The sequence below is a fragment of the Leopardus geoffroyi genome, chromosome B4, assembly GCF_018350155.1.
Source record: "Leopardus geoffroyi isolate Oge1 chromosome B4, O.geoffroyi_Oge1_pat1.0, whole genome shotgun sequence".
In the NCBI taxonomy this organism is placed as follows: Eukaryota; Metazoa; Chordata; class Mammalia; order Carnivora; family Felidae; genus Leopardus; species Leopardus geoffroyi.
In genome coordinates, this window is record NC_059341.1 from 49,403,917 (window position 1) to 49,419,070 (window position 15,154).

Below are 15,154 nucleotides of genomic sequence, written 5' to 3' on the forward strand. Positions count from 1 at the left end.
GCTGAGAAAGCCGACTTCTCACTCCTAGCCCCACCCCCTTTTTTTTTCAGGCAACTGATCTGCTTTTTTTTCACGAGGTCTAGGTTAGAAGTCCCAGTGTGCTCTGGACCCTTGTTTGTTCGCTGGCCACCCTTACGAGGCTAAGGGACCACTGCTGCCCTTCAGGTATGGGGCGGCAGAGCTCTGCCCTCGGACAGTAACTGGGAGGAATGCTCTCCCCCCTGGTTACTTAATCTTACAGTTAAAAGTTTCGAAATGTCTTTATTCAGTGCAGTTGGCAACTCAAGCATTTTAAAACGGGTTTTGCTGGCATTGTTTCGGGAGCTAGGGCTCGAGTCACATACCTGCGGGAAGGAGCCAGGGCGATGGGCGGCAGGATTCCTACGCGGGGCAGCAGACGGGGGCAGAGGGCCCGGGGGCAGAGGGCCCTGGGGCAGAGGTCGCCGGCCCCGCCCCCAGAGGGACAGGGGCGGGGCGAGCGCGTCGGAGCCGAGGGGGTGGGACGCAGGAAGGGCTGGGAGGAGGTGAGCTGGGCGTTGAGGAGCTTGCGACTGCTGCTGTGGCCCGCGCCATGTCCGCTCGCAACTTGGGCACGGAGCTGGGTAAGGCCCCCGCGGGTTGTCCTCGCCCGTCTCCATCGCCTTCCGTCCCCCGCCCTCCGCCGAACGCGGGGCTCGCCGCCACCCGGTACCCTGGCGTCGGCTGCCGGGAGTGCTCGACGGGGCAGGAACGGGTGGCGCCGCGTCCGCACGCACCCTGAGCAAAGGCCGATCCTCGAGACTTAGGAACTCTTGTGCACATTGGCACCCAGGCCTTATGTTGTAAGCGGAAGACAGGAAAGGATTCGACTTTCATCTTCCAACTTAATGCGTTCACCTTCTAGCTTTCTGGTTGCAAAGAACAAAACCAAACCAAAAACCAAACCAAAATACTAAAAAAACCAAAACAGAAAGCAACCCAAACAAAACAAGATAAAAACCTTCTGTACCCACTCAATAGGGTCCCTGTGCATGCTGGATTTCTGTAGATAATTTTAACACAGCTGTATCCCAAAAAGGCATGCTGGTGGAAAAGTTGCCAGATCTCTGTACTGTAGAACTTACTGTAAATTGTGTATGATTTTAGAGGTACAGAGATTTGTAAGAGTGCCTGAATTATGTCAGTATTTTTCATTTAACTGATATTATTACATATTACTGGGTGAAAAGTTTAGTTCTGATTTCCTAAAATGTGAAAAATTTATAATTCGAAACGTAGCAAAACCATGATCGGAGCCGAAGGTCAAGGATCTCAGTTTAAGTATCATAGCTGGGGTATCTGTATCCTGGTTCTTCACTTTAGCTGTGTGACTTTGGGCAAATTACTTAATCACTTGTGCTTAAATTTCTTAATCTGTAAAATGGTTGTAATAGTACTTCATAGGGTAGTTTGGAGATCAAATGAGAGGATGTAAAGTGTTTGGTACATTGTGGGTAACTAATAAGTGTTAGTGAATAGTAATATTGTATAGAATTACATTTTTAGAGGTTAATTTTCAGAAAATTAGCTATGATTGTATATAACACATAAGGTGCTTTATTTTCTTTAAAAGTGACTGTTCTAAGTACTCTAGACTAAAAGTAGTCCAGAAATTTTGTTAAATCATTAGCGTGTGATTTATAAAGACACTTGATTTCTTCATCAAATTTATTCTCTTTTAGTCATTGCTGTTTAGAAGATTATACCTTATTTATATATTTATGTATTTATTTATTTATGTACTTATGTATTTATTTATTTTTGAAAGAGAGAGAGAGAGAGAGGCAGAGCATGAGAGCAGTAAGGGAGAGGCACAGAAAGAGAGGGAGACACAGAATCCAAAGGAGGCTCTGAGCTGTCAGCACAGAGTCCGACGTGGGGCTCAAACTCATGAATCCTGAGATCATGACCTGAGCCGAAGTCCCATGCTTAACTGACTGAGCCACCCAGGTGCCCCAGAAGATTATGTTTTAAACTCAAAAAAAAAAAAATAAATAAATAAATAAATAAATAAATAAATATATAAATAAATAAACTCTAGTTGTATCTATGGAATGTAGTCTTTAGTAATAAGGAATACCCCTAGATTAGAAGATCCAGATAGATGGTGGATGGGGTATAGAGATGGAGTGTAGGTCTTACCTTGGTATCTTCAGGGATATGGATGTCTTAACTTGGTACACATCAAGGATACAACATTATTTTTCCAAAACTTACATGTTTATTTTTCTTTCAAGAAATACAATCAAAGCTTTCTTAACTTGGAAGAATTCCCATCACTTCCATACATTTGTTGAAAAGTAATAGTAATGACAAAAAATTGCTGTGGGGCGGGGCACCTGGGTGGCTCAGTGGTTGGGCAACCGACTTCGGCTCAGGTCATGATCTCACAATTCGTGAGTTCGAGCCCCGCATCGGGCTCTGTGCTGACAGCTCAGAGCCTGGAGCCTGCTTCAGATTCTGTGTCTCCCTCTCTGTCTCTGCCTCTCCCCCACTCACACTCTGTCTCTCAAAAATGAATAAATGTTAAAAAAATTAAAAAAAAAATTGCTGTGGGGCACCTGGGTAGCTCCTTTGGTTAAGCATTTGACTCTTGATTTTGGCTCAGGTCATGAACTTGGGGTTCATGAGTTTGAGCCCCACGTCCAACTATGTGGTTACAGTGTGGAGCCTGCTTGGGATTCTCTCTCCCTTCCTCTCTGCCCCTCCCTCACATGTTCACTTCTGCTCTCTTTCTCTCTCTTCTGTCTCCTCCCATCAAAATAAATAAACTTAAAAAAAAATCCTAAATGACAAAAAAAACCCACAATTGCTATGTAGAATAATAGTAAATGTAATTTTTATGCAGTTATTTAAAGGATCATGGTTTTGTTTTATTCTCTTTGTTTAAATAAAATCAGATATTTTCAAGGATTTTTTTCCTTCACTGATATTAATCATTAATCCAGACAGAGATTTAACCTAAAATGTAAAATAAGTTATTTGAATTTATGTACTAAGAAAAAAAATCATTCATTATTAATTTATGCTGCATATTAACTAATGCTTTTTATAGTTTTCTAATTAAAGGTCTTTTTAAATGAACACTGTCACTTTTTTAAAGAAAGTAACTTTTATTCTCTTTCCTATTACAAAAGAAATGCATGTTTATTGTAAAAATTTTAGAAAATACAATTAGCACAAAAAAACTAAAATTGTTACTAATCCAATCACTTATTTATATTTTAGTGTATATACTTTTAGTTAATAGATTTTTTTTTTTAATTAATAGGCTCATTTGAGACTGAATCTGGCCCTTATGATAAAGCCCTTTAGGGAAAACATGCTTTTATCATGGCATTTAGACACATGAAAGAAAGAACAAATTCTCTAACTTTAATGTTAGTTTTTATGTCAGTGTTTAGTGGTCAGTGCAATCTGCTTAAGGTCTTTTATACTTAAAGCATTTATTTCTGATTTTCTCCAACTCAAACACAGAGCTAAAAAAAACGTTTTTCTTTGGGCAGTGTTTGCCCTAAGCGGGCAAGTATATCTTCATAAAGACTTGACCATTTTGGAGTTAGAAGGGAGAAACCCCTAAATCTGGGCCTGGTGTCAAGCAGCCTATGGTTCTGGCCAGGTTACTTGTTTTGTTTCCAACTAGGTCAGTGGTTCTCAAAGTTTGCTTCCTAGATTAGCAGTGTCTACATTAGATGAGAGCTTATTAGAAATGTAAATTCTAAGGCCCCACTGAGATATTTTTTTCTACTTTTTTTTTTGCCATATATATATATATATATGTATATATGTATATGTATATATTGTATATGTGTATATATTTTTTAGTTTACATCCAAGTTAGCATATAGTGCAATAATGATTTCAGGAGTAGATTCCTTTGATTCATCCCCTATGTAAAACACCCAGTGCTCATCCCAAGGGCCCTCCTTAATGCCCCTTACCCATTTAGCCCATCCCTGCACCCACAGCCTCTCCGGCAACCCTCAGTTTGTTGTCTATATTTAAGAATCTCTTATGTTTTGTCCCCCTCCCTGTTTTTATATTATTTTTACTTCCCTTCCCTTATATTCATCTGTTTTATATCTCAAATTCCACATATGAGTGAAATCATATGATATTTATCTTTGTCTAACTGACTAATTTCGCTTAGCATAGTATCCTCTAGTTCCATCCATGTAGCTGCAAATGGCAAGATTTGATTCTTTTTGCTGAGTAATACTCAATTGTATATATATATACCACACCTTTATCCATTCATCTGTCAATGGACATTTGAGGCCCCATTGAGATCTTAATGAATCAGAAGCTCTGGGGTGGCGCAGGGCCTTTAATAATTCCTCTGGATGGTTCTGAAACACATTCAAGTTTGAGAACCACTAGTGGTGCTAAGATTTGCTTCTGGCCCTGCGCATTCTCTTAAAATGAACCTATGTTTCTTTTCTTTATTCTCCTGGATGCCTCCAAAGTTCTGCCTAATGTGTAGGTACAGCATGGGCAGTGATCTTTCTTTTTGTTCATTGATGTATCTCAGGCACCTAGAATAGCGTCTACCATGCCAGAAAGCCCTCAAACGTAACTGTTGAATGAACGAGTGAATTTAGAACTACTTGCGTGGAGAACTGGGGCTTCTGCCTTGGCTTTTCTTTGTAGACAGGAGCTGGCGGATGTACACCTCCCTCTTTTCTGAATATCATTAAAGTTGATATTTGTTTTGTCCCAAAAGGCTTAGGAACCATGTTGACAGTGTGACTTTATTTCAATTGTGATTTTCTTTGGATACATCTGGAAAGTAGGGATATTGTATTAGGTGACTTCTAAGACCTTTCCACTCTGTATCTGTGTATCTGTCAGCTTTTGTGTACAGAAAGAAAAATTTCAAATAGCTTATATCTGAAAAACAATAGGAAGAAAAGTAACAAAACTGATTTTTAATTTGGAGGAATGGGGACAAGTCTATGGATTTTCTGTAGCGCATTAATAAGAGGTTGTTTTAGGCATATATCCGCAATTGGAATGATCAGGGGCCATGATTACTGAGGAATGTAGAGATTATTTTTCTCTTTGGAGACTTTTCTGTAGTGCAAGTCAGAACAAACAGAAAGGGCAACTTACTTATTTAAAACACAGATAAAGGAGTTTAATTTTGGCTAGTTGTCAAACCAAGAACCATGATGGGATTTTGTATTTTATGAAGCCTATTTATTCATTCAAAAAATAGTTAGTTATTGAGTACGAATTGTGTACTGGGTAATATTACCCTGGATACAAGATGGACAAAGATAGTTCTGCTTTCAAAGACCTACATCTGATTCAGGAGCTGGGCATCAAGCCAAGTCTACAATTAAAATAATTGCGAATGTGATAAGCAGTTACTTTTTTGTCTATTTAAGAAATTAGATAGATGTACCTAAACTGTACCTTAAATGGATTGTGATAACCAAGTGCCCTCTTGCATTATAATTTTTATTTTCCCTTTAAGAACTTAGATAAGAATCGGGGATGTAGGTTGCTCATTTTTGCCACTCCTGCTAAAGCATAACTTTGGTGTAGAATGTAGATTTTGGTAATGGTGATTTTCCACTGCAAAGTTATTTTAAAATTTTTTAAGTATTTGAAATGAAATTTTATTTATTTATTTATTAAAGTTTATTTATTTATTTTGAGAGAGAGTGAGACGGGCATTGAGAGAGAGAGAGAGGGAGAGAGAGAATCCCAAGCAGGCTCCACGCTGTCAGAGCCTGATGTGGGGCTGGAACTCACCAACTGTGAGATTATGACCTGAGCTGAAGCTAAGAATTGGATGCTTAACCAACTGAGCCACCCGGGCACCCCTGGAATGAAAGTTTAAATCTTAAAGTTAGGCAAAGCGCAGGATGCTTGAGAATATTCTTTATTTAATACCAGCCATGTGCCAGACACTGCCTAGACGCTAGGTACAAAGATAGTGGTTAACATAGAGCTTAAGCTATGTGCTAGGCACTGTGTTAAATACTTTTTGTGTTATCTCAATTAGTCTTCACAACAGCACTGTGAAGATTCTGTTGTGATGCCCTTTTTACAGATGTGTAAATTGAGGTACAGAGAGGTGTAAATAATTTGCCAGAAACCAGTTAGGCAGAGCTTATGCAGAGTTAATGTGGCAGAGCCACAATTCAAACCTAGGTGGTTTGATGCTATCATTGTATGCTTAACCACCACACTTTATCTCTTGGTACCAACGGGGGTACTCAATCTGTAAGACGAGAGAAGGCATGTCAACAACTGGTGAATAATTTTAATGTGACCCTCTGAGGTTTGCCTGTGTCTTTGTGAAAGCTTTTTGTTTTCTTACATTCATCCACTTTTTTTTTTTTTTTACCTTTTTCTCTTTTCCTCTTCTTCTTCTTCTTCTTTTTTTTAAAGTATGCTCTACACCCAACATGGGGCTTGGACTCATGACCCCGACATGAAGAGTCGCAGCCTGTATCAATTGAGCCAGCCAGGCACCCCCATGATCCACATCTCAACCATGGCAGTTTGTTTCAGAGAAGAAGTTTATCTTGGGAGAGAATGGAAATATCCAATCTTTGGTAGATTGGAGAGTAGGTTTAGATGTCATTGCATTAGAAATTTTATGGGATAACATGTTAAAACCAGCCTTCCTCTGGAAGTTCCTTATGTAGATGTGCTGATGTGCCTCAGAGTGTCTCAGGGTGGGGACCTGGAAGTGATCTCCAAGTGATCAGAGTAAAGGGGTTTTAGTTTTTTAAATTTCTTTTTCTTGTCTCTTTGTATTTTTTTATTTTTTGTTATTTTAGAGAGAGAGAGCGAGAGTATAAGTGGGGGAGGGAGCAGAGGAAGAAAGAATCTCCAGCAGGCTCCACAGTCAGCGTAGAGTCTGATGTGGGGCTTCATCCCACGACCCTGGGATCATGACCTGAGCCAAAATCAAGAGCCAAGTGCTCAACAGACTGAGCCACCCAGTCTGTCTTTTAAAAAACAAACTGTGGAGTGCCCACTGTTCCTGGCACTTGGTTCTGGATGCTTATGGGAATAGCTGGGATACTAAAGTGAATATTACCTGTTCTCTGCTCTCCCTGTAGTTCACAGTCAGCTAAGGGAGTTAGTCACGTAAATCATTACAGAGAAGTAGTCAGATTGGAAAGATACAGAACAATTCAGGGGAGGTTTTTTGGTGAAGGGTATTTTTGACAGGGAGTAGTTTCTGTGAAGGAACTGAGTAAGACCAGCTTGTCATGTTTCATTAACTATAGAAACCCAATTTTTAGATTTCTAGTGTGATCTTCTCATTTTGTAATGGCTAAGGGTAATATTTTAGTGAAGAAAGATGAAAACAATCCTTCCTATTCTATATATAAAATACATACACAGTGAATGTTATGATTATCCTTTTATGAATGCTAACTTTGATTTTACCTTATAAGTTCTTTTACTGTTTGCTTGTAAGCATGATGATGAGGCTGTCTTTTATTATTCTGATACTGTTCTGATAAATAGAAAAAACCTATAAAGTAATAATTTGGGTTGGTTGTATAGTTAAATAATTAAAAGTTCTCCATGGTGCCTCTTAAGTTAAAAAAATTTTTTTAAAGCATCTAAGCCCCGTAGATTTTAATTGTTAGGAAGGAAGACGAACTTCAAGCACTCACTTAAAATGGGATGCCTCTGCCAGGAAAGAAAGACTAGTAAATAGGACAGCAGATAGAGCCCTTGAGGATACGATTTAAACATGTCACTAGAAATTGTTTAAGTGGAGAGCTCTGGCCCTTTTAAAACACTGTCTGTCACTTGAGGATTGGGTCACCTTGAAATGTGTTCATCTTTGAGTTAAAGGCATAAAAAGGCACTTTGAAATTTTTCAGTTAGCTTTGGTGTGTGTTGTGTGTGTGTCTACGGATGTACCTCTCGTCCGCCTGCCTCAGCTGTGAGTCAGTCCCCTGGAAACCAAAGTGGTTGCAAGAGAAGGATAAATGTTTCATCTCCGCTCCAGCAAACTATACAGAATTTTTAAAATGTTGAGACACTGGCTGCAACTTCTGACTCTCTTTGTAGAGTCAGGCCTTCCTCCCCTAAAGCAAAGTCTGATATAAGAGTGGCTTCTGGTAATTACTTCTTAAAAAGGTGCCACTTAACGGGTGCTTTGGTTCTTTTGGAATGTGGCTAATGATGTCAAGATTGTGGTCTTTAATGGCTGGTAAAAATATCCAATTTAACTACTTTTGTAATCCAGATTTGGATAAGCTTTTCAACTGAACACCTAGTGTCACATTCTTGCCCCCATGACCACTAGGTAGGAGTGTGTGTGTGTGTGTGTGTGTGTGTGTGTGTGTGTGTGTGAGATTTCATTCAAGTGCCTAACATTTGACACTAAACTAGGTATCTGGCATGCTTAAGGTATGCACCCTATGTCTCCAACGTAGAGATCCTTGAATGAACGTTTCTGAGCTGCTCAGTAGCTTTAACTGTCCATTGTAGGGGGAGGAGTCCAGGACTCTTCATTTTCACAAGCTCCTCAGAGGGTTCCTAAAGACATTTCAGATTCAGAACCCTGCAGTAAATTATAGAGTGACCCAGATTAACTAGAGATTCAGAGAATCTTTAATTACTATATATTATTTTTGACAAATCCTGTCACTTTTATATTTAATTAATTTCTTTTTTAAAAAATTTTTTAACGTTTTATTTATTTTTGAGACAGGGAGAGACAGAGCATGAACAGGGGAGGGTCAGAGAGAGAGGGAGACACAGAATCTGCAACAGGCTCCAGGCTCTGAGCTGTCAGCACAGAGCCCGACATGGGGCTTGAACTCACGGACCGCGAGATCGTGACCTGAGCCGAAGTCGGCCGCTTAACCGACTGAGCCACCCAGGCGCCCCTAATTAATTTCTTTATGATATTTTTTATATTTGTTTAGCAACATTTCTATAAGCAGATTTTAAGAGAAATTAGCCTTTTATGTTTTGATTCAGGAAGTGAAGAAATGTATTAAAATGAGAATGAAAGCATATCGGAAAAATCAAGAGGGTTAGGCAGTAAAGTAGGTGGTAGGTGGTAGGTAACTGAAAAGTGCATTGTGTCTAAAGAGGAGCCTATTTTATTCAAATGATGCCAGTGACTAATGGGAATTAAAAGCACTCTTCATGGTGATTTTGGAAATTGACATGAGTTTATCTTCTCCATGGTCTCCGACACTGGAGGGGACAGAGCCTAAAGACTTCTCATTGTGTACAGATGCGAGATGGTCTAACAGAAAGAGTGATTTAGTTAATTTTCTAGTGGAAAAAAAAAAGAACACATTAATGTTTCCTTTAAGATTATTAAGTTTGTGTTGTGGATTCGGTGGGAAGGTAGGTTGTGATGATTCTCGTATTTGTTTTGGCAAAGGAGCTCTAGCTGTGTACATTTTGATGTTTTGGGGGAGATTTTTCTTCCCTTCAGTATGCAGAGAGAAACCTCAATGTTTCTGATAGTTTTCCAAAGTTGAAACAAGAAACATAGTTTAGCCTTCTATCTTTATAAGCAGAGTTTATTTTCCTTTTTTTTTTTCTACTGTTGACTCTTCAGGATGCGATCATTATTATAATTTCAAATTCTTTCATTCAGCAGGCATATATATATATATATATATATATATATATATATATATATGTAGAGTACCTTCTCCGTACTTTCCCTGTCTTTGTGAAAGAGACAAGAGCAATGAAGTTAGGAGGCTCTGCCCTTGAGAAACTTCCCTTAATCAAACTAAAACATCACTGGGGAAGCACACTGCTGTACACAAAGCAAACTTTGCTCATCATCAGGGTATGTAGCTGCTCTGTTTCAAAGGATGAACCAGTCAACATTACATTCTTAACCTTTAGATAATCATTTAAAAATACTGTAGGAAATATCTTCATATCGGCAAAGATCTAATGGATTTCTATGAGTGAAAACATTTCCATAGATCTGAGTCCAGGAAGAAAAAAAACTTCAGTCTGTAGATGAATACTATGTTTGGTTGTCATATTGCCTTAATGATTACATAATATAGAGAAACTGTGAGACATAGTGATTAGCATGTAGAGTCTAGACAATAGGCATCGATGCTAACAAGACTTCTTTGAGTCTTCTGATCATTACTTAGAATTACTGTTCTGTGGAATTGTAGGTCCATGATATTCCCTGTGCTTGGAATTCATACCTTTTTATGGCTCCTCTGGCCATCACAGTACTCTCTGGCTTCTGAGGCTCTAAGTTCCAGTTATTGGTGTGCATTCCTCCTTCCCCCTTTCTCTGATGATTGAACATGGTTGCATAATAACTATATATTTTCTTTCTCTCTAGATGTTTCATGAGCGTACATCTTGACTTCATAAATCTTTATGTACAGAGCCTTTTATTTTGTACTTATTCCTCTGCATGGCAGAGTATTGATTATAGTCTCACTGTTTCTTCCATAAAAAATGTCTTGTGGAGTCACCCCTTTCTCTTTTATTCCTAAGCTTGGCTTGTTCTATTACACACCTAAATCACAATAGTGCCCTCCTTGCTGATTTCTCCACCTCTGGTCTGTCTTATCTGCCCCAGGAAAATCTCTATTTCGTCAAACCTTTTCTTTGTTTTTGCACACAGCACAAATTATATTTATTTTCTCAGATTTGCTATTTGGGTTATTTGGTTTCCTTAAGATGTACTTCCATTTCAAGAGAAGTATGTACTCTTACTTAAATTAATGCAATCACTGTCTTTAGTCAAAGGAAAGACTTACTGGGGATAGCCAAATAGTTCTATCAGGAAGTAGTGGATGGTTTAGCCAGGTGGGAATTCTCACAAGACTGGAAATAGAAATGTCTGTTAAATTCTGTAAAAATTATATGTCATATAGTTGAATTAAGTAAATGTTTTTCACTCTAATGATTATATGTATGGCATTCTAGAAGTAATTTGGGTTTGGAATCATAGACACCTGTGTTTGAATCTTAGCCCTGACAAGTAGTTCCATCTCTTTGAGTTTCAGTTTTCCTCCTCTGTAAAATGGACCCGATGCCTGTGTGGCAGAGTTAGTGTCAGTATTCAATGAGAAATGTAGTTAGATCACCTTAACTTGAGGAGTGACTAATAGATGGAATCGATTATTCCAGTAATCTTCCCCAAATACTGCTTTCATTATTTTATCTCCTCTGTGAAGACTCTTTGTCTCTTCTGCTGGACTGTTCATCACTCACCTGCCAAGGTCCTCTCCTTCTCTTACATACCTACTGATATCCTTCTTGTGTTTGTATGTCGTAGTGATACTTTGTTAATAACCTGCCTGAGGGTGGGATCTGTGTTTGTTAGGTCTCTGTATCCCTCCTTTCATGTGCAAAAGTATTTTTCGTGATGTAAGTAATTTATTATTATCAGTGTTTATTAAATGAATGAAGAAGAAGCATTGTTGCCTTTTCTAGAAACTTACAGCGGCTGTTTATTCCCTACTGTGCCAAGTCCAACACTTCTGCTCTTTCTTTCTTTAAGGGTCCTGGGTCATTTGGCCTGTTCCTGTTACCTCTACCCACGTCTGCCCTTCGAGGTCAAGCTTGACCCCCTACCCGCTTCTTGAAAACTTGTCCATCGTGTTTAATAGATGTCTGTTAACACTTAATTATTTTGATTTTTTCTCTACAAGTTTTCTTCTCACCATTTCGATCACATTTTCCTTAATACCAAGGACAATACCTAAGATGCATACCTATCTGTGAATTTTGGAGAATGGATCACTGTGGAATGACTTAAAAAGTTTAAAACTCGGGTCACCTGGAGTGAAATTTTCCTAAAATTAAGTATCTTTATTTTTTTTAATCAGTTTTTTAAAAACTTTTTAATGTTTATTTATTTTTGAGAGAGACAGAGAAAAAGCAGGGCAAGGGCAGAGAGAGAGAGAGAGAGAGACCCAGAATCCGAAGCAGGCTCCAGCCAGCTGAAGTCAGAAGCTCAACTGACTGAGCCACCCAGGTGCCCCCAAATTAAGTATCTTTAAAAGATGTTTTTATCTAGGGGCGCCTGGGTGGCTCAGTCAGTTAAGTATCCGACTCTTGATCTCAGGTCATGATCTCATGGTTCATTAGTTCAAGCCCCACATTGGGCCCATGCTGACAGTGTGGATGGGGCCTGCTTGGGATTCCCTCTCTCTCCCTCTCTCAGCCCCTCCCTGCCATGAGCACACGCTCTCTCAGAATAAATATTTTTTAAAAATATGTTCTTGTCTAATTATAAATGTAATGCACAATCATTATAGACGTTTTTGAAAATTTATAAATATGAAGAAGGAAATAAAAATTGCCTAGTAATGTCCCATGGAGCAGCAGAACTCTGAAGGTTTAGTCCCTGTCTGAGGAGGAGTACACTGAGTAGAATTTAATAGTTTTTGTGACTTGGAGTATTATTGTTACAAGCATGTAACTCCTTGTAAGTACTCAATATTGTAGGTACTCGGTAAATATTATGGACTTGTGGGGCTTTTAGAGCAATTCCCTCTAGATAGGTGGCCAGGCTGCTCTGCTTTTTTGGTTTCCTGAATGCATTTTTGATAAACTTTTAAATTTCTCTCCTGTGATCAGTCTTCTGCTATAGAGATTTCCGTCTTCTGATTTGCTGTTTCCAGTATGCTCAAAACAAGAGCATCAAGGTTAGTGGAAATGTGAATAAACTAAGAGCAAACCTCTGAGTGGGGGTGCCAGCAGCTTTCTGTAGTTGGGGTTCTGCAACAGAATGAAGTCTTACTGACCTAAGGCATCAATTATATATCATGAATGAACTTCTCTCTGATGTCTCTAGAAGGGTACTAATTCTCCATCGGGAGGAATGAGAAAATAGTCATTCAAATCATTTTTTTATTCTCTGGTTCAGATGAGGAACCCTGTCGGAGAAATGCTGTTGGGGCTCTGCTGATGAGTGGGCATAAACACCATCTGTGGATGCTGTAGAATCCCTATTCACAGATCAAAACCTTTTCCTTTACTCAGTCTTTGATTCTTGGCATCATGCCAGAAAGGTAAAGTTGATGCCTGCCTGTGTGTGTTTGTTTAAAGTAATAGTTAACTGTTATCTTACATCATCAGTTCTATATTGGGCTCCTGGAGGATTCTTAATAAATATGTATTGATGGACCAGTCTATTCTTTTTAACCTTTTAATTATGAAGGTTTTCAAACATGCACAGAAGTGGAGAGGTTAGTGTGATGAACTCATCTACCTGTCCCCCAGTTTGAATAGAAATCAGTTTTGTCACACTTCCTTTACTAGCCTTCATCTTTAGCTGTAGTATCTTAAAATTCTAAATGACATCATGCCATTTTACCCCCACTACTTTGATATTTATCTCTTGAAAAACATTCTGTTGTTACAAAATTACTTGATCGTTGTCATGCTAACAAAATTAAAATTGATTTACTTAAAAGATATTCAAAGGGAAATGAAAATAGTATTTTCAGAAAATACTATTTCAGAAAATAGTATCATTCAGAGCAGAGTATTTCATATGCAAGACATTGTGCTAAGTACATGGAGTAGCCTGTACTTTACTTTCCCCAACAATTTTATGTAGTCAGTATTGTTTTCATCCTGATTTTACAAATGAGGGGTCTGAATTTTAAGAGGTAAGGCATCTTGCCTGTAGCCATACATGTAGCAACAGAGTGGTGACTTAGAACTCAACCCTGGTCTGTGTGACTTGAGAAACTGCTCTTAGCCTGAAAACTACACTATTTCTGTATAGACTTATTTAACATTTTTTTCCACTTATATTCTTTGTTGTTGATAACACCACGCCTTCCGTATACGACCACTCGCTCGTGACCCGTCTTAACTGGAAACCCGAAATGAAGGGAGATGGGAAATCTGTAGCTAATTTTCAAATGTTATTTTAATTAATAATTTTAAAATGTCTTGTTTATTCTTCCTCTTTGAGGGATTTTAAAACAAAAATGATTACTTTGAAATTCAAGTCTGTCTATTTGCATTTTGTACTGTATGCTGGATATGCCGTGGGCAAGCAGTGAGAACAGGAAAAGGCCAGGGGCCTACAGCAGCCTCTTTGGATCATCACCAGAGTCAGCTGGCATAAGGGACAGTCCTTATGAGGCAGGGGAAATCTTGCCTCTGGGTGCAGCAGCCTCTTGCTGCGCAGCTTTCCCACCCCTGAGGTGTGTACTTTGAGGGTGCCTTTCCCCTTGTTCACACGCTGTCTGGGAGGAGAACAGAAAATTCACTTCCCGCTAATGTGTGAGAGATAAAGGGCTACATTTCCCCGGGAAAGGTAGCTTTAATAAATGCCAAGGAATGATACTTTAATTGTGCAATTTGAATTATTTACCCATACGGAATATTGGGTGACGGGGAGCCTTCTTGCGTACCTGAGATCTCACCGTTTTGTTGTCCGGCTGCTCTGTGTTTTGTACAGTTGACCTTAAGTAAAGTCTCCAGTCTTCTAGGTGTGCTGCTGTGAAACCCTGCCTGCAGACAGGAGTAGCAGCCTTCTCTGTGAGAATTGGACGGGAACCAGCTTCCCTAGAGAGCTGACACAGGCACGTGACACCCATGACAGCTTCAGGTTTCCCCTGCCCCCAGGAGCAGGCTGCAGGAAGCCCGTGTTCCTGTGGTGCACCACCAGGGGGAATGCTTCCAGATGAACGTGGCCGCCAAGTTGTTACTGTAGAGTGAACTCAGACCAACTTCAGAGTTGGCATGTCTAATGACTTTGTAAAGGGAGGGGTGGTGGTGCTTTAAAGTTTTTGATGACTTGTCACAGAGCATCTGAAAGCACGGGGAAAATCAGCCACCTTGTCAAAACCTGTGCCACGAAAGAACTTCCTGAGGAGAAATTACAGAAGGAGATGAGGTGCTGGGGGAAGCGGTGTTTTTTGAATCAGCACCCAGCAGGTGGTGAATACCGCTCAAATTCAGTTTTGAACAGATATGCCCAGGCAGTGTTGGCAATCATTGTGCTCCATAATGTAGCGGGGGTTTGTTTGTTTGTTTTGGAAGACAATATCAACTCAAGCCCTGTCTGCTTACAGTCAGGGTGTTTTAGCACATGTTAGATGCCTGCTGTTTAAGGGGTACACCTACATGCCAAGCTCCTTCTGCGTGTTTAAATATTTTTTTGAACACAGATACA

At 39.4% G+C, this 15,154-nt stretch overlaps 1 protein-coding gene across 1 annotated transcript in view; it reads left to right on the top strand.

The window, feature by feature from the left end:
* Positions 1–415: 415 nt before the first annotated feature.
* The window catches only part of DERA (deoxyribose-phosphate aldolase), a 118,567-nt gene continuing 103,828 nt past the window's right edge, over positions 416–15,154 (top strand). The window contains exon 1 of the mRNA XM_045462520.1: positions 416–602. Coding sequence (XP_045318476.1) covers positions 572–602 — 31 coding nt within the window. The 5' untranslated portion in view covers positions 416–571. The remainder of the gene's footprint in view (positions 603–15,154) is intronic.